We start from the raw sequence: 24,145 nt of genomic DNA, 5'->3' as shown, positions 1-24,145 counted from the left end.
TCAAGTGGGTGAGAGAGCAGATAAGTTTGGGAGGAAATTGGACTGATGCCTGGGTGGCTGAGGGCCAGCTGCCGATGACAGAGTGAAGGGATTTGGAGATCACAAAAGGCTGGACAATCACAAAGATCTAAGGGTTGTAACAAACTTTCTGTGCTTGGTATAAAAAATACCAAGTACATTGAGTGCAGTCCCATTGGCCAACACCAGCCGAATTGTATACACATTTAATGAATAGCAACACGCCGAAGTTTCATTGACAAGCCGTGCCTGATTCTATTATCAATGTAAAAGCCGCGGAAAATTCAGATTTTCAAAGCCAAGGCTGGCTGCAGCAGAGAAATGTGACAGTACAAGGTGGGCAAGGATTGAGATTGCCACAAGTGGAAATAGCACAGCCTGGAAAGAGCACAGAGAAGGTTAATTAGGATGAGATTGCAGGAGCTGGGATTGTTCTTAGAGCTGAGAAGGTTTACCAAAGTGCTAATTAAGGTACATTGATAGTCAGGAGAAACTGATTCCTGTGGCAAGTGGGTCAGTATCCAGAGGACATGGGTTTGAAATAATTGTCAAAAGCACTATAGCAGAAGTGAGGAAACATTTCTTCAGAGGGTTAAGAGCTGAAAAACACCACCTCAAAGTGTGGCAGAATCAGTTCCATAGACATTTTGAAAAATTGGACATGGATTTGTAGAGCTGTCATTTGATGGAACTAAACTGGGATCACTCTTTCAGAAGCTGGCAAATGCACGTTGAGCCCAATGGCCCCTGTCTATGCTATAGGATTTTAGTGCAGATCCTGGAATGTAACTGCTTACAGAGATCCAAACGAGGGGCTGCATTTCCATAATGGAAGTCTTAAGGCAGCAACACAGAGCAAATAGAATGATTTCAGGCATTCATAGTGAATGTTAATGTTTGTGACAAAAGGCTGCGGCAGTCAAAAAAGCATTTGCTGAAGGTGGGTCAATGTTACAGGTCTAATATTAACCAGTTAAATACATTTAGTTATTTTAAACAGAGGAGATAGGCACCTTTGAGATTGTACGTCAGGGTCAAAACAAATCTGCCACCTTTTGAACTAAGAAATGTTCTTGATATGGTCAAAGGAGACTGGACTTTTTAAAAGAGAGAATGCTTTGGCAGCTTGCGCAGTCAGGGGATATTTAACTAAACACATTTGAAAGGTAAAGAACAGAGTTCAGTGTGGACAGCTGCTGGCAAGATTGAAACATGATTTCTAATGCCCAGGCATTTCAAATGCACACTACAAGTGTTACTCAGCAGCAGGGTCATATCTCCACTCCAGACAGAAACAATAAGGTGAGCTCTTCGAAAGATTCCAAAAGAAATCCTTAACCCCTGCACCACGGTAAGGTGTCTCACCACGCAGAGGGTCCTATCCTACCATCAACACTCAAAAGGTGCAAGTTGCTTATGACGCAGATATAAAAATCAATTGTACTGATCCCAAGTATTAAATCTTGGATGGGATTGGGAAGGAGATGCAAGGCCTTATTCCCATGAGTAAACAGACTCCAAACATATTAATTGTCTTTAGGCACAAACGCACAATCAGCAGTTAATACAGGTATGGTAGGGAAAAAACTAAGGTTACATCACGAGGTGTTTTATGAATACAAGTATAAAATACCTAATTGCAGCATTTAACATGAAGGTCCTGTAGTTGGTTTGCATTCTGCTTCTGTTTCAGAAGTCTCACTACATGCTGCTGATAGTAGAGTTTACTTTACCTATTCCAGTCTCATTTCACACAGCACACACAACTGCGTAGTTCACCAATAATACTTCACATTAAGGAGTTGAAGAAACACAACGAAGACACAATAAGACTGATTGCACAATTTGGCTTAGCCAGCAAGGGGCAGCTATCAGAGGGAGCACACGACCATGGATTCAACTCCAATCTTTACACTTATGCAGGTAGAACAGTTGTTCATAGGGCCTGGTTTACATGAATAATGTAGTGTAATTCCCACATCTCTTTTCTGAAGTTTGGAAAAAAAGAGAAATGCACAAGGAAGTCTCAACACAAATTAACAACAGGTGACCCAGGTTGTTTCACTGGAAAAGACGTGCAAGGTCTATTTGTGGACAGTGACAGGAGCATCTATGCTGACAGTGGATAGACTGAGTCTCCAAAGTTTCAGGAAAGTGTCAAGAATGTCAGGTTTTGAACTTTAATTGTCAACTTAATTTCAAGACAGAATGAGGTTGGGGTCAAAAGGATATTTAATCAGCATTTCTAGCTGGGTATGAGACCCACGTGATTCACGTTGCTTGTAGGGATGAAACGGTGCAGAGAAAGCCAATGTAGGATCAACTTACAAGGCTTACCTAAAATATATCCCTGAATTCCACAGACAGGTCACCCTGCCAGGATCCAGGAGAGAGACAGCAAGAAAGAGAGATAGAGAGAGAAGTGGAGGGGTTGGGGGGAGTGGAAAAGAAATAGAGCAGCAAGTCTGTATAGTTCACCGCAAAGAAATGGAGGTAGGAGCTCACGCTTTTAAAAAGACTGCAAGATTTGCCTAATGGGAGGAATCTCCAATTCATCCCTCACTGTGAAAGCTAGTTCTGGGGTTAAAGGTTATCATGCTGGGAAAGGAAAGGAATGGAATGGAAGCAAACCCTTGGAAGGTAAGAATTACTATGGACTGGTTTCAACAGAATAGAATGTCTACTTCAGAGACAAAGTAATTTGTAGCGTGGGATTTTTAGTTGTAGTAGAAGTTAATGGGGAACATTTTTTTCTGTAGTTTAAAGTATAAGTTTCATACCAAATAGTGTTATAATATTAGTCAATGTTATTTTTAGTATTCTTGTTACAGTAAAAGTCTTAAAATGAGAAATCCAAGTCATGCAAGTCCTTTTTATTGGCAACAAGGAAACTAACAGTCCCTATGGAGATCGTAACAGTAAATAGAGGACAAACAATTTCACAGACTAATGTGTTATGTAGCTCACTTTCTCAAAGTCTGTAAAACTGACCAATGTGAAGAAATCATATATGACACAACCATATCTTCTCAATAGACTAAACTGATCCTTAACTAGAGGTGGTAATGGGTAGTAATTTCTCAAATAGCACTTGTTTCAGTGCTTGTTCATTGCACTCTATGTAACGTAATTCTTAATTCAAAGAATCGCTTAGGAGACCAAAATTAGGAGCCAAATGTATAAGGTAGTCACCAATAAATCTGTCTAGACAGTGGTTAGAATGTGAAATTTGTTACCAAGTGGAGTAGTTGAAGAAAATAGCATGAGGGAGGAAGGAATAGGAGGATATGCTAATAGGGTAAGATGAAGAGAGATAGGAAGTGGCTCCTATGAAGCATTAATCCTGCTGCAAACCAGTTGGACTGAATGGCCTGCTTGTATGCTGTAAATCTAATGCAATTAGGTTAGGGAGACTATCAGGGTAAATGCATGGGGTTACAGAGATAAGATGGGAATGGGGTCTGGGTAAGATGCTCTGTCGGAGAGTTGGTGCGGACTCAATGGGTTGAATGTCCTCATTCTGCATTGTAGGGATTCTATGGAATTCTACGCAAGATAGTACTTGGAGTAGGTGCTACAGATTTGAAGTGGACAGTAATGAGGTGCATTTTTGGCCACAGATGTAACGCTGGAAAAGGTAACAGGTGATGGTTAGTTGCTTTCAGATGGCAGTGAGGAAATGGGAACAATAAAAATCAAGGGTGTCATTCTCATGCATCCAGTTAAAAAAGCAGCATTTCATAGAATCCCTACAGTGCAGAAGGAAACCATCCAGCCTATTGATTTTGCACCCTCAACAATCCCACCCAGGCCCTATCCCCCACCATAAACCCACGTATATACACTGCTAATTCACCTAATACTAAGAGACAATTTACCATGGCCAATCCACCTAATCTGCACATCTTTGGAATGTGGGAGGAAACTGGAGCACCTGGAGGAAACCCATGCAGACACGAAGAAAACATGCAAACTCCACACAGTCACCCAAGGCCAGAATTGAACCCAGGTCCCTGGCACTGTGAGGCAGAAGTGCTAACCACTGTGCCACCATGCCATCAAATCCTGAAAGATAAGGGCTTGGGCATACCAGCACCAGTGTGTAAAATACCATAGAATGGAGAAGAGGGTAGTCAATAACAACAAAAAACAGGATATTCTTCAATTATCCTCAAACACCCAACCAAATCTTCATTAGTAGGTTTTCTGAAATGGGAGTGCCTATTGTTGAGAGCTATAACATCATTAATTTGGCTATTAACAGAACCAGAAATAAAAGTAAAAATAACTAAGGAAACAAAAATTCAGGTGGAATAATAGTATAATAAAAATGAGAATCCAATGGAAGAGCAGCCGGGTAAACAAATAAAACTGATTAACGTAGGGAACTCACTGACCCAATGGGCTAACATGCTGTTTCTTTAAACTTGTGCTCAAGTTGTGACTGATTTTTGCAAAGTCACATTAATTACCCATTTGCAGTTATTGAGAAAGTGGTGGTGAGCCGCCTTGCTGAACTACTGCAGTCCTTGTACTGAAGGGAGACAATCCCAGGATATTGACCCAACAGCGACAAAGGAACACTGTTTAAGTCAGGATGGTATGAGGTTTAGAGGGAAGTTTGGAGGTGACTGCTGTTCCAAGGATACCTTGTCCTTCTCAGCAGTATAGGACACAAGGCAAAAAGATGCAGTTGGAAATAAGCTTGGCAAATTGTTGCAGCGAATCATAGATTATGCTTATTATACCACTGAAGTGTGAGATAACTCATAGCCGCAGCCTTTTCCTTTGTATCAGGTAGACTCCAGCCAATGCGGTGTGTTCACTTTAATCTTCGCTGACCTCAGATTTGTGCAAGTTCCTTGGTCCCACCTTCGGCTAAATGCCACTTTGATATCAAAGGCAGCAACTCTCACATCTCCTCTTGCATTGCACTCTTGCATGGATGTTTGGATCAAGGCCAGGGTCAAGTGCTTCTAATGTTATCCAAACTGAGCATCAATGAACATATAAATGGTGAGCAGGAGCAGTGAGGATACTAACTATAACTCTTTCCATTATTTATTGATGACTGGAGCCAACTGAACCTGTTAAGGCAGCAATTCGATGTATTCTCTTTTTTTGTGGCTGAACCAGATCTGTGCAATATTCCACATTATCAGGTGAATGCAGGGTCATGGTTGCACTGATTCACTTCTAAAAACTAGTTCTGTACCCAACCTCGACTGATCACAACAGTCCTATTGACAAAGTGAGTTTGGTCACTGAGAAACAGAATCCCTACAGTGCAGAAGGAGGCCATTCAGCCCAACGAGTTTGAACAGACTCTCTAAAAGAGCATCTTACCCATGCCCATCTCCCTGTCTTATCCCTGTAATCCCACCTTTACCGTGGCTAATCCATCTAACCTATACATCTTTGGACACTAATGGGCAATTTAGCACGGACAATCCACCTAAACTGCACATCTTTGGACTGTGGGAGGAAACCCACGGAGACACGGGGAGAACGTGCAAACTCCACATAGAGTCATTGAAGGCCGGAACTAAACACAGGTCCCTGGCATTGTGAGGTAGCAGTGCTAACCACTGTGCCACCCTCTGAATACAAGGTAAACTAGGCCACAAGTCAACAGAACTGACAGTCTTCTGAAAACTTTGATATATCAAATTGGAAAATGTCAGTGAAGGTACACAGAAGGAAATGATCTTTGTGGGAACAATTGATGCTAACACACTGTCAAACACCAAAAAAAATACCATCTCCCGAGAGAGACATCATTCAGCTTGAGTACAAGAGGAATTTTTGTATGCCATCTTGGGAATTTTGTTAAACTAATGATAACTATTCCCACTATTTACAGTTAACACCAGCTCACTGGTGAAGTTTGAAAAATAACAAATGTTAACTGAACTCAATGCCCAGCCTACCTTACAGATCCATCTGCTACATTAGGCACATAGAGGGTAACATGAATAGGAACTTGGCAGTTGGCACGAAGGTTGGCCATGGCACGAAGAGCCTCTGCTTCATTGCGTGGAGAGGTCACTTTAGTGCAGCCCAGATAGGTTAACTTGTTGAACAGCACACTCTCCTCTTCTGCGGCAGTGGGTGATACAGCTTTTGGTGCAGGGAGCTCTGTTGAAAATACATCTGGATTAATACTGTTTGCAAAAGGGACAAATGGCATCACACAGACAACAACTAATTCCTGGCCTGCATGCTTTTTCCAGAAATAAGAACTAAAATTACTGGGAACACACACCAGCCTCAGGTCACTCAGCATCTCTATAAAGATGTTAATGCCATGGCTTAGTCAGTAAATTTGCATGCCTAGTAAACAGCAGATCCTGAGTTCAAGTCTCAGCGGTGCCTCAGTCCATTTGTGCATGGGCTTTAAATCGAAAGCACCTAAAAATACAGTTGGCAACAACATAATCTTATCAGGTGGCACGGTGGTTAGCATTGCTGCTGCTCAGTGCCAGGGACCCGGGTGCGATTCCCGGCTTGGGTCACTGTCCGTGTGGAGTTTGCACATTCTCCCCGTGCCTGCGTGAGTTTCCTCCGGGTATTCCGGTTTCCTCCCACAGTCCAAAGATGTGCGGGTGGATTGGCCATGTTAAATTCTCTCTGTGTACCCAAACAGGTGCTAGGGTGTGGCGATTAGGGGATTTTTCATAGTAACTTCATTGCAGTGTTAATGTAAGCGCATTTGTGACTAATAAATAAACTTTAAGGAACAGAGGGATTTTTACATTTTGGGAGCATACCCTCCAATACACTGCAGATATGAGCAAAGGAATTAACTAATTAGTAAGTGTGCCTGGCTTTAAAGAAGGGCAGACTGGGGCTTGGACACATGTTCTGAGAAAATATACATCAAGCAATGACCTCCCTTTGAGATATTTTGTGACATCAAGATGTAACAACATTAAGACATCTTTCACATGGTCCAATTCGTGCAATAAACAAGGGCATGCCTTACCTTGCAGCATTAATACATTCCTAATATCAACTAATTCCAATCCATGCAAGGGCTGAGTGGATTGCAGGTTGGGAGCACATTATATGAAAAATGCTTAGCAGTAAATGGAAAAATACCTTAAATATAAAGTTAACTTTCTTTGACCTACATTGGCTTCCTCTGACAGGGAACAGGAACCCAATCCTGTCTATATTTTAAACTTCATCTTTATTACAATTCCTTATTTTTAAACTGGACTTTTAAGGACATAAAAACATAAGAACTAGAAGCAGGAGCAGGCCATTTGGCCCCTCGAGCCTGCTCTGCCATTCAATAAGATCATGACTGATCTCGTTGTGAACTCAGTTTCACTTCCCTGCCCGCTCACCATAACCCTTAATTCCTTTACTGTTCAAAAATCTATCTTTGTCTTAAAAACATTCAATGAGGCAGCCTCAACTGCTTCACTGGGCAGGGAATTCCACAGATTCACAACACTTTGGGTGAAGAAGTTCCTCATCAACTCAGTCCTAAATCTGCTCCCCCTTATTTTGAAGCTATGCCCCCCTAGTTCTCATTTCACCCGTCAGTGGAAACAACCTCCCTGCTTCTATCTTTCTATAAGATCCCCCCTCATTCTTCTGAATTCCAATGAGTATAGTCCCAGTCTACTCAGTCACTCCTCATAAGCCAACCCTCTCAACTCCGGAATCAACCTAATGAATCTCCTCTGCACCCCCTCCAGTGCCAGTATATCCTTTCTCAAGTAAGGAGACCAAAACTGTACACAGTACTCTAGGTGTGGCCTCACCAGCACCTTATACAGCTGCAACATAACCTCCCTGTTTTTAAATTCCACCCCTCTGGCAACGAAGGACAAAATTCCATTTGTCTTCTTAATTACCTGCGGCACCTGCAAAACCAACTTCTTGCGATTCATGCACAGACACCCAGGTCCCTCTGCACAGCAGCATGCTGCAATTTTTTACTATTTAAGTAATAGTTCATTTTGCTGTTATTCCTACCAAAATGGATGACCTCACATTTACCAACATTGTACTCCATCTGCCAGACCCTTTTTCACTCACTTAAACTATCTATATCATTTTGCAGATTTTGTGTCCTCTGCACTTTGCTCTACCACTCATCTTTGTGTCATCTGCAAACTTTGACATATACATTTGGTCCCCAACTCCAAATCGTCTGTGTAAATTGTAAACAATTGCGGTCCCAACACTGATCCCTGAGGCACACCACTAGTCACTGATCACCAACCAGAAAAACACCCATTTACCCCCACTCTTTGCTTTCTGTTAGTTAACCAATCCTCTATCCATACTAATACATTACCCATAACGCCATGCACCTTTACATTATGCAGCAGCCTTTTGTGTGGCACTTTGTTGAATGCCTTTCTGCTGAACAAAGGCAATTAAAGCGTTTGACCCTCTGGAAATTATGTCCCAGCAATTCTCTTCTCATTTTCAGGAATGTCACACCTCATTATGCCCAAGATGCTGTGAACAGACCACCTGGGATTGTACAGACTAATTTCAAAAGCAACAACAGGAATTCCATTTGCATTTGCTAAGCCAACCTTGCCAGCGAAGTCCTTGGTCTGTTGAGATAATGGCTTCCCAAACACCAGACCCTCAACACAAATGGCAACCCTTTTCAACCCATAATGGCCGAGACATTATCAGTCCTGAAAACAAAGCCAAATTCCAGATGCTGGATAAACAGCCTTTGTTGAGAAGGAAGGTCACATGTCCCAAGACTCTGGACTTTGAAGCAGTTTAATATTACCTTTCTCAGCCGCGCAGCCAATCTGGGATGTGTAGACTTTGGGAGGAAACTGGAGCACCTGGAGAAAATCCTCGCAGACACGGGGAGAACATGCAAACTCCACACAGTCCCTCAAGGCAGAAATTGAACCCGGGTCCCTGATGCTGTGAGCCAGCATTGCTAACCACTGTGCCACCATATCACCCAGGAAACCTGCCATCCAGAAGCAGCTGAACTCCTGATATGAGGTGAGAGTGACTGCCCTTAACATCAAGGCAGAATTTGACAGAGTGTGACATCATAGATTCATACACCGCTGAAGAGATCCTTCGGTCCATCAAGTCTGCACCAACACATTAGAAACACCTGAACTCCCACCTAATCCCATCTGTCAGGGCCCATAGCCCTGAATGTTATGATGTGCCAAGTGTTCATCCAGATCCTTTTTAAAAGGATGTGAGACAACCCACTTTCCCTCATTTCCCCCATAAACCTCTGCCCCTCACCTTGAACCTATGTCCCCTTGTGACTGACCCTTCAACTAAGGGGAACAGCTGCTTCTTATCCACTCTGTCCATGTCTCTCATAATCTTGTACACCTCTATCAAGTCATCCCTCAGTCTTCTCTGCTCCAAAGAAAACAACCCAAGCCTATGCAACCTCTCTTCATAACTTAAAATGTTCCATCCCAGGCAGCATCCTGGTGAATCTCCTCTGCACCCCCTCCAGTGCAATCACATCCTTCTGATAATGTGGTGACCAGAACTGCACACAGTACTTAAGCTGTGGCCTCACCAAAGTTCTATACAACATCAACATGACTTCCCTGCTTTTGAAATCTATCCCTCGATTGATTAAAGCAAGTGTCCCATTTGCCTTTTTCCCCACCCTACCAACATGCCCTTCCGCCTTCAGAGATTTGTGGACAAACACGCCAAGGTCCCTTTATTCCATAGAACTTCCTAGTGTCCTACCATTCATTGAGTACTTTCTGGTCAAATTACTCCTTCCGAAGTGCATCACCTCACACCTTTCAGGGTTAAATTCCATCTGCCACTTTTTTGCCCATTTGACCATTCTGTCTATATTTCCTTGTAACCCAAGACACTCTGCCTCACTATAAACCACCAGTCCAATCTTTGCGTCATCCACATCAAGCACTCCTGACAAAACTGAAGTTAATGGGAATCAGGAGAAAACTCTCCATTGATTGAAGTCATACCTAGCACAAAGGACAGTGTCTGTGGTTGTTGGAGATCAATCATCTCAGCCCCAGGACATTGCTGCAGGAGCTCCTCAGGGTTATGTCCTAGGCCAAGCCATCTTCAGCATCCTCATCAATGACCTTCCCTTCCTCACAAGGTCGGAAGTGAGAATGTTTGCGCCATTTTCAGCACCAGTCATAACTCCTCAGATAAGCAGTCCGTGTCCATAGGCACAGGACCAAGACAACATTTAGACTTCAGCAGTTGAGCTGTAGCATTCGCACCACACAAATACCAGGTAATGACCATCTCTCCTTGATGTTCAATGGTATTGTTATTAAATCTTCCACTATCAACATGCTGAGGGTTACCACTGACCAGAAACTAACCTGCACCAGCCATAAAATTTCTGTGGCTACACAAGCAGATTAAAGGCAGGGATTTCTGTGAAAAGTAATTCACCTCCTGACTCCCCAAAGCCTGTCCACCATTTACAAGGCACAAGTCAGGTGTGTATGATGGAATACTCTCCCACTTGCCTGGACGAGTGCAGCTCAAACAATACTCAAGGAGATCAACACCATCCAGGACAAAGATTGGCAACCTTTCTACAAACATCCACTCCCTCCACCACCGACACACAGTGACAGCTGTGTATACCATCTAAAGGATGCCGTGCAACAATTCACCAAGGCTCCTTCCAAACACCTTGCAAACCTGTGACCTCTACCATGGAGAAGAACATGTGCAACAGGCACATGGGAATACAACCACCTGCAAGCTCCCCACCAAGCCTCACACCATCCTGATTTGGAATGATATCATCATTCCTTCAGTGTCACTGGATCAAACTCCTGGAACTACCTCCCTAAAAGCACTGTGGTTGTGCTGACACCAGAGGAACTATTGTGGTTCAAGAAGGAAACTCATCACTGCCTTCTCACGGGCAATTACCAATGGGAAATAGATGTTGGGAATGCTAGAATTTGGTCACAGATCAAGGTCTTCCATATATTTGAGGATGGATATCATGCCGTAGAAGAAAGGACTACTGCTGTTACAGAAGATCTAAACTATTCTTAGAAAGATAATGTAACAACCACCAAGAGTGTGGATTCATTTCTAATAATAATAAATCAGACCATTAATCAGAAGTCTGCTATATCTAAATATGTAATTCAACATTGGAGCATTTTCTATCCCATGGGACAGCAAAATTAGAGTTTTAACAACACCAGGTTAAAGTCCAACAGGTTTATTTGGTAGCAAATACCATTAACTTTCGGAGCACTGCTCCTTCGTCAGATGGAGTGGAAATGTGCTCTCAAACAGGGCACAGAGACACAAAATCAAGTTACAGAATACTGATTAGAATGCGAATCCCTACAGCCAACCAGATCTTAAAGATACAGACAATGTGGGTGGAGGGAGCATTAAGCACAGGTTAAAGAGATGTGTATTGTCTCCAGACAGGATAGCCCGCAAGTCCAGGAGGCAAGCTGTGGGGGTTACTGATAATGTGACATAAATCCAACATCCCGGTTTAGGCCGTCCTCATGTGTGCGGAACTTGGCTATCTGAGCAGAAACTGATAGCCAAGTTCCGCACACATGAGGACGGCCTAAACCGGGATGTTGGATTTATGTCACATTATCAGTAACCCCCACAGCTTGCCTCCTGGACTTGCGGGCTATCCTGTCTGGAGACAATACACATCTCTTTAACCTGTGCTTAATGCTCCCTCTACCCACATTTTCTGTATCTTTAAGATCTGGTTGGCTGTAGGGATTCGCATTCTAATCAGTATTAGAACATAGAAAGCCACAGCACAAATAGGCCCTTCGGCCCACAAGTTGCGCTGATCATATCCCTACCTCTAGGCCTATCTATAGCCCTCAATCCCATTAAATCCCATGTACTCATCCAGAAGTCTCTTAAAAGACCCCAACGAGTTTTCCTCCACCACCACCGACGTCAGCCGATTCCACTCACCCACCACCCTCTGAGTGAAAAACTTACCCCTGACATCTCCTCTGTACCTACCCCCCAGCACCTTAAACCTGTGTCCTCTCGTAGCAACCATTTCAGCCCTTGGAAATAGCCTCTGAGAGTCCACCCTATCCAGACCTCTCAACATCTTGTAAACCTCTATCAGGTCAACTCTCATCCTTCGTCTCTCCAGGGAGAAGAGACCAAGCTCCCTCAACCTATCCTCATAAGGCATGCCCCCCAATCCAGGCAACATCCTTGTAAATCTCCTCTGCACCCTTTCAATGGCTTCAACATCTTTCCTGTAATGAGGTGACCAGAACTGCGCGCAGTACTCCAAGTGGGGTCTAACCAGGGTCCTATAAAGCTGCAGCATTATCTCCCGACTCCTAAACTCAATCCCTCGATTAATGAAGGCTAGTACGCCCTGCGCCTTCTTGACCGCATCCTCCACCTGCGAGGCCGATTTAAGAGTCCTATGGACCCGGACCCCAAGGTCCTTCTGATCCTCTACACTGCTAAGAATGGTACCCTTCATATTAGACTGCTGCTTCATCCCATTGGATCTGCCAAAATGGATCACTACACACTTATCCGGGTTGAAGTCCATCTGCCACTTCTCCGCCCAGTCTTGCATTCTATCTATGTCTCGCTGCAACTTCTGACATCCCTCCAAACTATCCACAACACCACCTACCTTGGTGTCGTCAGCAAACTTACCAACCCATCCCTCCACTTCCTCATCCAGGTCATTTATGAAAATGACAAACAGCAAGGGTCCCAGAACAGATCCCTGGGGCACTCCACTGGTCACTGACCTCCATGCAGAGAAAGACCCCTCCACAGCCACTCTCTGCCTTCTGCAGGCAAGCCAGTTCTGGATCCACAAGGTAACAGCCCCTTGGATCCCATGCCCTCTCACTTTCTCAAGAGGTCTTGCATGGGGGACCTTATCGAACGCCTTGCTGAAGTCCATATAGACCACATCCACCGCTCTTCCTTCGTCAATATGTTTGGTCACATTTTCAAAGAACTCAACCAGGCTCGTAAGGCACGACCTGCCCTTGACAAGGCCGTGCTGACTACTTTTGATCATACTAAACTTCTCTAGATGATCAAGTTATTCTGTAACTTGATTTTGTGTCTCTGTGCCCTGTTTGAGAGCACATTTCCACTCCATCTGACGAAGGAGCAGCGCTCCGAAAGCTAATGGTATTTGCTACCAAATAAACCTGTTGGACTTTAACCTGGTGTTGTTAAAACTCTTACTGTGTTCACCCCAGTCCAACGCCGGCATCTCCACATCACAGCAAAATTGGACAGGAATGGCTCAAACTAAGATGCCCAAATACCAATGTTTTCAAAGCCCGCAAGGAATTATATGTGAATATACAAACATGGAACAGGCCATTCACCCCCTCAAGCCTGCTCCACCATTTAATAAGATCTGATAGTAACCGCAAATCATCCTCCCGCCTACCCCCGATAACCTATCACCACCCTATCTATCCACCTCTGCCTTAAAAATATTCAACAATTTTGCTTCCACTGTCTTTTCAGGAAGAGAGTTCCAAATACTCTCAATTCTCATTTTTCAACAGTGACCCCTAGTTCTATATTCCCCCTCAAGAGTGAACATTCTCTCCACGTCCACACTGTAAATAGCCCTCAGGATCTTGAAACAAGTTATCTCTTACTTTTATAAAGTCCAGCAAATACGAACCTAGCCTGTCCAACCTTTTCTCATAAAACAATCCACCCATTCCAGGTATTAATCTGATAAACTTCTCTGAACTGCTTCCAAATCATTTACACCCTTCATTAAATAAGGTGAACAATGTACACAATACTCCAAATGTGGTCTCACTGGGGCTTTGTACAACTGAAGCATAAACCTCCCTATTTTTGTAATCACTTCCTATCACAATAACTGATAACATTCTATTAACTTTCCTAATTACTTGCTGTACCTGCATACTAGCCTTTTGTGATTCATGCATTAGGGAACATCTCAGAGCTTTGCAATCTCTCACCATTTAGATGTGTTTCATTTTTATTCTTCCTGCCAAAATTGACAATTTCACATTTCTCCCATTACAGTCCTTTTGCCAGATCTTTGCCCACTCAGTTAACCTACGTATACACTTTTGTGGCCTCCTTATGTCCTCTTCACAATTTACTTTCCTACACATCTTTGTGTCATCAGCAAATTTAGCAACCTCTCTTCATCCAAGTCATTTATATAAATTGTAAACAGTTGAGGTCCCAGCACTGATCCCTGTGGCATACCGCTTGTTACATCTTGTCAAACTGAAAAAGACCCATTTAGGCCTACTTTCTGCTTCCTGTCAGCTCGCCAATCTTTTATCCATGTCAATATGTTATCCCCTCCCACATGAGTTTTTATTTCCGCAATAACCTTTGATGTAGCACGTTATCAAATGCCTTCTGGAAATCTAAGTACAGTAATCCACTGGTGCTGTGGATAAAAAGGGAACATGTTACTTCCTTAAAGAACCCCAATTACCAAAATTGACTTCACTCTGTGTTTTTCTATCATTTGAACACTAGGATAAATGAAGGAAATGCTGACACATTCATTTCTCACAAAGTGGAAGCCACCTCAGATTTCAAGGTGGTTTGTACAAAAGCTGGGAATTGGTGATTGACATGGATAAAAGATTGGTGATTGTCCAGTGATATGAGGAAATCGATCAGTGAAAAACGCCATGTACGCAAAATGCTCCAAAATACCACAGAGCAAGTGTGGGTGGATCGCAATGCTGTACAATGTATTAGTATCGATTTACAGGTAGCCATTATGAGGATAGTTTCACACCATTATTCAGGCACTACCGAGCTAGCAGTGTTTCACCATGACAGAGGTACAAAGAACAAGTTCTGGTTCTGCTTTTGACTCAGCAGACAGCTGTCACAGACAAGCTCCAAATTCTTAAGAGCTGTATGTGACAAACTCAAGCCTACAACTTGCTCAGTATCTCACAAGATGGCATGTGAATCCGACAGAGACCAATCAGCACGTATTTATCCTGAAAGAGGATTTTTCTTTTGCAAGGAAGTGCCTCTGGTGGAATCAAGGCTCTTCCTTGCAGCAGGCTGTAATATTATTTTGTTAAACCTTTTCACATAAACTTCAGCGAATGTGAAATTAACTTGGAATTCAGTAAGCTGCCTTTTATAAAGAATCTTTGCTGGTGGAAGGCAGGGCAAAATACACAGCACTGGCGAAATGGCATTCCTTGTTCACTGCACAGGAATGAGCTCTTCCCTGTTTGTGAAACACTGGAGACATGCAATAACTTGCAGAGCTATGACATTTCATAATAGGATGTAAAATTCCAACAGGCTTCATCTCAAGCCTGAATTTGTAAACAACTCAATCAAGGAGGATGACTACTATCCATGTCTACCATACTTGAGTAATTGAGGAAATGAACATTTGCCACTTATCTGTTGAAAACCAAACTGGGATTTCTTTTTCAGCCACTCCAATCTGACATCATAAATGTTTGAAATGATACATTTTCCCCTTTTCAATGAAATTTTCAGGTCACTGCAGAGAGATCGAACAATTGGTGTGGGAATCTGCTCTGTCCAATTTTCAGATCAGTTCAAAGATTCAGCAAGAGTTTATTTCCTGGTCAAGAAATAAAGTACAAGTTTCGATCCATTCTGCTAATTCCCATGCTGCATCTTTCTATCCCCAGGTACTGTGTCACATGCTCCTCAGCTTATCTAATCTTATCTGAAATGTAGTAACCTCACCACTTCAGAGCGCAAACCAAAACTGGCAAGATCTTTCTCCACATCGGTTATAGATTGACAAATTATGCCAAGGAGTCTGAGTTATGAGGAAAGATTTGACAAACTTGGAATTTTCAGCTTGGAAAGAATGCCTGAGAATTGATATTATCGAGGGATAAGAATAGGTGGAAGCATCCCTGGAAATTTTCCACATTAACAGAAGCCTCCTGGTTTCAGGTCGAACGAGGTCAAGGTAATGACATGCTGAGCACCACCTACTATTCCCTCACCACCCTCCCACCGCACCATCTACTGCTCAATTTTGAACACCATCTGGAGGAAGCTCTGAGGGGAACAAGGTTGGAGGGGTAGGGAGAAGACCCTCAATGTGCACTATTAAGCAATGACTCAATAGTGTCATCACGCATTGAGCTAGCTGAGTCTGTAAAAGCACAGTTCCTTAATGAAACTTCATCAGGTTTCAAAAGAACCAAAATGTGGAAGTTGCTTAATGGAACCACATGCTGACCAGCTAACCTATTGCAGGTACATTCTCCACCATAGCACTGGTAGAAGGGGTCCTGGTAAAGACAAAGCCTTGTCTCCCCTGTCAGGAATGGCTTTGTTCCATTCACCACTCCACTGATAGCCTGCAGAGTACCTGGGCTGACAAGAGCCAATTAACGCTCAGATCTCGCAAGTGGCAGGTGCATGGGAACAGGAGTTGCCCACTTAGCCTTTACAGCCTGCTCCACCATTCAATAAGATCATGACTGGTCTGTGACTTAACTCTGCATACCTGCCTTTGCCCCATATTCATTCATATCTTTGTTCAAAAGAAGCCTATCAATTTCTGATTTAAAATTAATAATCGAGCTCTAAACTTCTATCACCCTTTGCACATACAAGCGTTTCCTAACGACTTCTGAAAGTAAAAAAAATGCAGACATTATGTCCCCAGCCTCCGACTCCCCAATCAGTAAAAATAATTTCTCTATCTGCCCTATCAATTCCCCTTGAAACTTTGAACAAATCATCTCTGATCTTCTAACTGCTGAGGAATACACTAGTCTACGTCATCTCTCCTCATAATTTAACCCTTGGGGTATTGTTCTTGTAAATCTACACTGCATTCCCTCCAAGGCCACTATATTCTCCCCAAAGTGCTGAGGCAGAACTGTTCACAGTAACACCAGGCGTGGTCTATCCAGGGCTTTGTGTAGCTGAGAGATGATTTCTAATCCTTTGTATTTCAGTGCTCTAGATATCAAATCCATTCGTCTTCTTGATTATTCCTTGTACCTGTTCAAAACATTTTAATGATTATGTAGATAGACCCCCACTGCCCCCAAGTCTCTTTGAGCCTCCATGGTTTTTAAACTCCTCACCAAATTATGAGGGCAGTAGATAAATAGAAAAAGTGTTCCCCTTTGATGAAAGGGTCGAGAGCCAAAGGACACAGATTTAAGGTGATTAGCAAAAGAACAAAGGCGATGTGAGGAAAATTGTTTTGCACAGTGAGTGCGTAGCATCTGGATTGCACTGCCTGAGACTTTGGTGGAGGCAGGTTCAATCATGGCCTCAAAACGGAATTGGATAAGGACCTGATGGGAAAGAATTTTCAGGGCAAGATTGGAGAGTGGGACTAGCTGAGTTGTTCTTGCAGACAATCAGCGCAGATTCAACGTGTCAAAAATCCTTCTTCTGGACTATCATCATTCTGATTTAGAAAGCAATCTATTCTATCCTGTCTATATTGAAAGGTACTTACCACAGTTATGCCCTTTCGCATAATCTATTAATATTGCTTTGTAAATTTATGCTTCTGAACACGCTGCTTACAATCCCACCTATCTTTCTGTTATTGCCAATATCTGAAGAGGCTAGAACAGTCAAAGAATGCGTGTGTGGGCAAAAATGTGATCCCAGGGCCATTTGGCTTTACATAGTAAAGAGAGAAGCAATGTGAATGCTTTTAGAGTAGTTTTAACTGGTTAGATGCAATGCCTTGTCAGATGGTACAGATTTTCAAACAAAGATTAATTATCTGAACTTCAAGTAAAGAATCAAATCTGTAATAAACCTTCCAGTAAGTAAACCAAGTACTGTCCACTCAGCAGACAGATTCACTCTCCTCAGAGGAATCATAGCATCACTACAGTGTAGAAGGAGGCCATTCGGCCTATCGAGTCTGCACTGACCACAATCCCACCCAGGCCCTATTCCAGTAATCCCACATATTTACCCGACTAATCCCCTGACACTAAGGTCAATTTAGCATGGCCAATCAACCTAACCCACACATCTTTGGACTGTGGGAGGAAACCGGAGCACCTGGAAGAAACCTATGCAGACACGAGGAGAAAGTGCAAACTCCACACAGAGAGTGATCCGAGCCCGGAATTGAACCCGGGTCCCTGGCATTGAGAGGCAGCAGTGCTAACTACTGTGCCACCGTGCCACTCCAAAGTGATTTCAAATGAACCTGTTGGACTATAACATGGTGTCGTGTGACCTCTCATTTTGTCCACCTCAGTCCAACACCTTCACCTCCACATAAAGGGATTGGACACTGGTTCATATCCAATATCTCATACAAAGTGATGAAGCTGGAAATGGTTTGCAGAACTTAAAAATATGAAAGAGTAGGTACAGTAAAATAAAATAAATTAAGTGAATACTTAAAATTTGCACTGTTGCACTCAAAGGCAGCTGGAGCTGCAATATCACATTTTCATCCATGTCCCATGTACTAGAGTGACGCAGAATTAATATTCATGGTGGTCAAAGTATGCGCTAGATATCTTATTGATTTCACAATACATACTTAACCTCAACAATGCCAAAGACTAACATCCTGTAAAGTCAATAGCACAGAGCGCATTGTTTCATAAGCATTGTTTGTACAATTGTTCTGTGCACTAGAAGTGTGTCAATAATTCTTTCATTACCTTGCACTGTGGAAGAAGCCAAGATTAATTGCAGAGGTTTCTGTTTCACCGATGCTTCATGTGTTGTCAGGCTTTTATATCCCACCTCACCTTCCGCTCCAGCCATCATATCATCGTTCTGTCCTTCCTCCAGAGCAGCCTTTAGCTGCTGCTCATTCCCATTGCAAGCTATCTGTGAAGACAAAATAACACACTGCAGTAAAATACTCGAGCATGGACACACATTGGCAAATTGCAATTCAATGCAATTATTCAGTCACTGCCAGTTTCAAGATCCCCAATTCGACTTAATGGTTGAGTTTTTGTTTTTAATTAAATGATCCCTAGTATAGAAATCGAAAAACCCAATGCTTAAATATAAGTGACACCTACATAAATCATAATCTTGTAATTTACATTGATAACAAGTTGCTTCACTTCACAGCTACTTTACAACTCTGAAATTAATGGTGAACCTGGCAGCCTTTGACATTGGTTATTACTGGTCCTGTAGTGCTTTAAATACTCTGACTAGGTAAAATCATAGAATCCCTACAGTGCAGAAGGCTGCCATTCAGCCCATCAAACCTGCACCAACAACAATCCAACCAAGGCCCTATCCCCGCAACCCCACATATATAGCCTACTAATCCCCCTGACACTAAGGGTTAATATAGCATGGCCAATCAACCTAAGACGCACGTCTTTGGAGTGTGGGAGGAAACCAGAGCACCTGGAAGAAATCCACACAGACAGGGGGAGAACTTGCAAACTCCACACACAGACAGTCATCCGAGGCTGGAATTGAACCCGGGTCCCTGGCGCTGTGAGGTTCCTACAGAAACTCGGCACACATGGAGCAGTTGAACCAGGAGCGCTCCTCGTCACAATGGATGTCTCAGCACTCTACACCAGCATCCCCCATGACGATGGCATTGCTGCAACGGCCTCAGTGCTCAGCGCCAACAACTGCCAGTTTCCAGATGCAATTTTACATCTCATCCGCTTCATCCTGGACCACAATATCTTCACCTTCAACAACCAGTTCTTCATCCAGACACACGGAACAGCCATGGGGACCAAATTTGCACCTCAATATGCCAACATCTTCATGCACAGGTTCGAACAAGACTTCTTCACCGCACGGGACCTTCAACCGGTGCTATACACTAGATACATCGATGACATTTTCTTCCTTTGGACTCATGGTGAACAATCACTGAAACAACTCTATGATGACATCAACAAGTTCCATCCCACCATCAGGCTCACCATAGACTACTCTCCGGAATCGGTTGCATTCTTGGACACGCGCATCTCCATTAAGGACGGTCACCTCAGCACCTCACTGTACCGCAAGCCCACGGATAACCTCACGATGCTCCACTTCTCCAGCTTCCACCCTAAACACGTTAAAGAAGCCATCCCCTACGGACAAGCCCTCCGTATACACAGGATCTGCTCGGATGAGGAGGATCGCAACAGACACCTCCAGACGCTGAAAGATGCCCTCATAAGAACAGGATATGGCGCTAGACTCATTGATCAACAGTTCCAACGCGCCACAGCGAAAAACCGCACCGACCTCCTCAGAAGACAAACACGGGACACAGTGGACAGAGTACCCTTCGTTGTCCAGTACTTCCCCGGAGCGGAGAAGCTACGGCATCTCCTCCGGAGCCTTCAACATGTCATTGATGAAGACGAACATCTCGCCAAGGCCATCCCCACACCCCCACTTCTTGCCTTCAAACAACCGCACAACCTCAAACAGACCATTGTCCGCAGCAAACTACCCAGCCTTCAGGAGAACAGTGACCAAGACACCACACAACCCTGCCACAGCAACCTCTGCAAGACGTGCCGGATCATCGACACAGATGCCATCATCTCACGTGAGAACACCATCCACCAGGTACACGGTACATACTCTTGCAACTCGGCCAACGTTGTCTACCTGATACGCTGCAAGAAAGGATGTCCCGAGGCATGGTACATTGGGGAAACTATGCAGACGCTGCGACAACGGATGAATGAACACCGCTCGACAATCACCAGGCAAGACTGTTCTCTTCCTGTTGGGGAGCACTTCAGCGGTCACGGGCATTCGGCCTCTGATATTCGGGTAAGCGTTCTCCAAGGCGGCCTTCGCGACACACGACAGCGCAGAGTCGCGGAGCAGAAACTGATAGCCAGGTTCCGCACACACAAGGACGGCCTCAACCGGGATATTGGGTTTATGTCACACTATTTCACATAAATATTTCTGCTTTTTTCCTCCTGAGTCTTTATCATGCGATCCTAGAATCAGAATTTATGTCACACTATTTGTAACTCCCACAGTTGCGTGGACCTGCAGAGTTTCACTGGCTGTCTTGTCTGGAGACAATACACATCTTTTTAGCCTGTCTTGATGCTCTCTCCACTCCCATTGTTTTGTTTCTTAAAGACTGGATTAGTTGTAAGTATTCGCATTCCAACCATTATTCATGTAAATTGAGTCTGTGTCTTATAAGTTCTGTTTGTGAACAGAATTCCCACTCACCTGAAGAAGGGGCTCAGAGCCTCGAAAGCTTGTGTGGCTTTTGCTACCAAATAAACCTGTTGGACTTTAACCTGGTGTTGTTAAACTTCTTGCTGTGAGGCAGCAGTGCTAACCACTGTGCCTAGTTCCTGGATCCCGAGGAACTTCTGAAATTTTATTGCCATGTGCTCAAAATAACATGGTGAATTCTGCACACTCATTACAAAATAAACTGAAAGCACGGGATGCATTTTACAATAATTTTCTGGCATCTTGTCCCTGTTAATTCAAAGCTATTTTCTTGCGCTGAATTTTTTTGAACCAAGTCAGTCAAGCTAAGCTCTGTTAATAGTTATGTAGAAGGGTCACAATGACTCGAAACATTATCTCTGTTTCTCTCCCCATTGATGCTTCCAGACCTGCTGAGATTATCCAGCATTTTCTGTTTTTATTTAATTTAAGCTCTGCCCACTGTACTGTTCCAAAGAAACTCAACGTAAACTTGAGGAACAGCCCCTCCAATTAGACCTTTACAGTCTTCTGGACTCAACACTGAATTCAAAAACTTCTAACTATAATCTCTGCCTCATTTTGTTTCCTTTTCTTTTTTTCCCAGTTTTTCTCCTTTTTTTGCTTTCAGTCAGCAGCTCAAGTCACATCCGTCATTTTATTGTTTCTTCTCTTACCGCATCATCCTTCCCTTTGGTCCTGGAAAACTAAGTCTACTGTCATTTAATCTCTCCTGTCTTCCACCCTATTACAGACTTTCCTATTGTCCTTCTCCTGCCCAAAACCCATCATGCCTCCAACTTTCCCACTTGTGATGAAAGGTCACAGAACTGAAACATTAACTATTTCTCTCCCCACAGAAACCAAAAGAGAAAATGCTTGAAAATCTCAGCAGCTGACAAAGGGTCATCTGGACTCGAAACGTCAGCTCTTTTCTCTCCTTACAGATGCTGCCAGAGCTGCTGAGATTTTCCAGCATTTCCTCTTTTGGTTTCAGATTCCAGCATCCGCAATAATTTACTTTTATCTCTCCCCACAGATGCTGCCACAACCATAGAACCGTAAAAACGTTACAGCACAGGAGGCGGCCATTCAGTCCATCTTGTCCATGCTAGCCTGAGGACACACAGGTGCCCTTTCTAATTTCACCTTCCTGCACTTGGCCCATAGCCCTGTAGCTTACAGCACTTACAGCGCAGATCCAGGTACTTTTTAAAAGAGTTTGGGGTCTCAGCCTCCACTACCAACTCGGGCAGCAAATTCCAGACGCCCACAACTCTTTGCAGAAAAAATTTTCCTTGTTTCCCCTCTACACCTACTACCATTGATCTTGAATCTATGTCCCGATTCTAGAATTCTCCACCAAGGGAAATAATTTTATCCTGTCCAATCTATCTCTTCCCTCATAATTTTGTACATCTCTATCAAGTCACCCTTCAGCCTTCTTTGTTCCACAGAAGATCAACCCAACCTATCCAGTCTCTCCTCATAGCTACACTTTTCTAGCCCTGGCAATATTCTTGTAAATCTCCTCTGCACTCTCTCCAGAGCAATTATATCCTTCCTGTAACATGGTGACCAGAACTGCACACACTATTCCAGTTGTGGCCTCACCAGTGTTTTATACAATTCCAACATTATATCCTTACTTTAATCTATACCTCTGCCAATGAAGGAGAGCATTCCATACGCCTTCTTTACAACATTGTCTACTTAAACTGCAACCTTTAGGGACCTGTGTATTTGTACGCCAAGATCTCTCACTTCATCTACCCTTCTTAGTATATTCCCATTTATTGTGTATTCCCTATAACTGTTTGACCTCCCAAATGCATTACCTCACACTTCTCCATGTCAAAGTCCATTTGCCACGTTACTAACCCACTGATATAGTTTTGTAGATTATTTGCTTTCCTTATTACCTGCTATACCTGCATACCAGTTTTCTGAGGACACCCAGATCCATCTGCAGCAAAGCACTCCGAAGTCTCTCTCCATTTAGCTAATGAGCTGCCTTTGGATAACCTCACACTTATACACGATAAACTCCATAGCCTATCCATATCCATTTGAATTTCTTATTTCCTCATTGCAATTTACTATCCCACCTATCTTAGTGTCATCTGCAAATTTGGTTGTAATATCTTCTATCCCTGTATCCAAGTCATTAATACAGATTGTAAATAGTTGGGGCCACGATGACCAAACCTTACTAGTTACATCTTGCCAACCAGAAATAGACCCATTTATCCCGACTCTCTGCCTTCTGTCAGTTAGTCATTCTTCTATCCAAGCTAATATATTACTCCTAACCCCATGTGATCGTACCTTGGTGTATTAACCTTCTGTGTGACACCTTATCAAATGTCTTCCTGAAGTCCCGATATACTACATCTACAGGATCCCCATTATCCACTTGGCTTGTGACATAGAATCCTACAGTGCAGAAGGAAGCCATTCGGCCCATCGAGTCTGCACCAACCACAATCCCACTCAGGCCTTACCTCTTAACCCCTATGCATTTAGCTAGTCCTCCTGACACTAAGGGGCAATTTAGCATGGCCAATCAACCTAACCCGCATGAAAACCGGAGCACCCGGAGGAAACACACGCAGACATGGGGAGAATGTACAAACTCCATACAGACAGTGACCCAAGCTGTGAATCAAACCCAAATCACTGGCGCTGTGAGGCAGCAGTGCTAACCACTATGCCACCCTTCTTCAAAGATCTCTAAAAAATTATTTAAACGTGATTTACACTTCGTAAAACCATGCTGACTCAAATGAATTGTGTTTTGACTTTCCAAACGTCCTGTTATTACTTCTATTATAATGGATTAACAATTTCCCAACAACAACTAACTGGTTATAGTTTCCTACGTTCTGCCTCCCTCCCTTTTTGAATGAGGGCACTACATTACCATTTTTCCAATCCACTGGAAACTTTCCCAGAT

The 24,145-nt window shown here is 43.3% G+C and overlaps 1 protein-coding gene across 1 annotated transcript in view; it reads right to left on the bottom strand.

Annotated features, from left to right (window-relative positions):
- The window catches only part of LOC144497728 (rab GTPase-activating protein 1-like), a 421,278-nt gene that overhangs the window by 355,435 nt on the left and 41,698 nt on the right, over positions 1 to 24,145 (bottom strand). The window contains exons 3-4 of the mRNA XM_078219169.1: positions 18,678 to 18,849; positions 5,949 to 6,156 (exon numbers count right to left, since the gene is read on the bottom strand). Of these exons, the coding sequence (XP_078075295.1) occupies positions 5,949 to 6,156; positions 18,678 to 18,849 (380 nt within the window). The remainder of the gene's footprint in view (positions 1 to 5,948; positions 6,157 to 18,677; positions 18,850 to 24,145) is intronic.

Source organism: Mustelus asterias, chromosome 8 (genome assembly GCF_964213995.1).
Source record: "Mustelus asterias chromosome 8, sMusAst1.hap1.1, whole genome shotgun sequence".
NCBI classification, from domain to species: Eukaryota; Metazoa; Chordata; class Chondrichthyes; order Carcharhiniformes; family Triakidae; genus Mustelus; species Mustelus asterias.
Note: the sequence above shows the minus strand (reverse complement) of the source record. Positions and strands in the feature narration are given on the sequence as shown.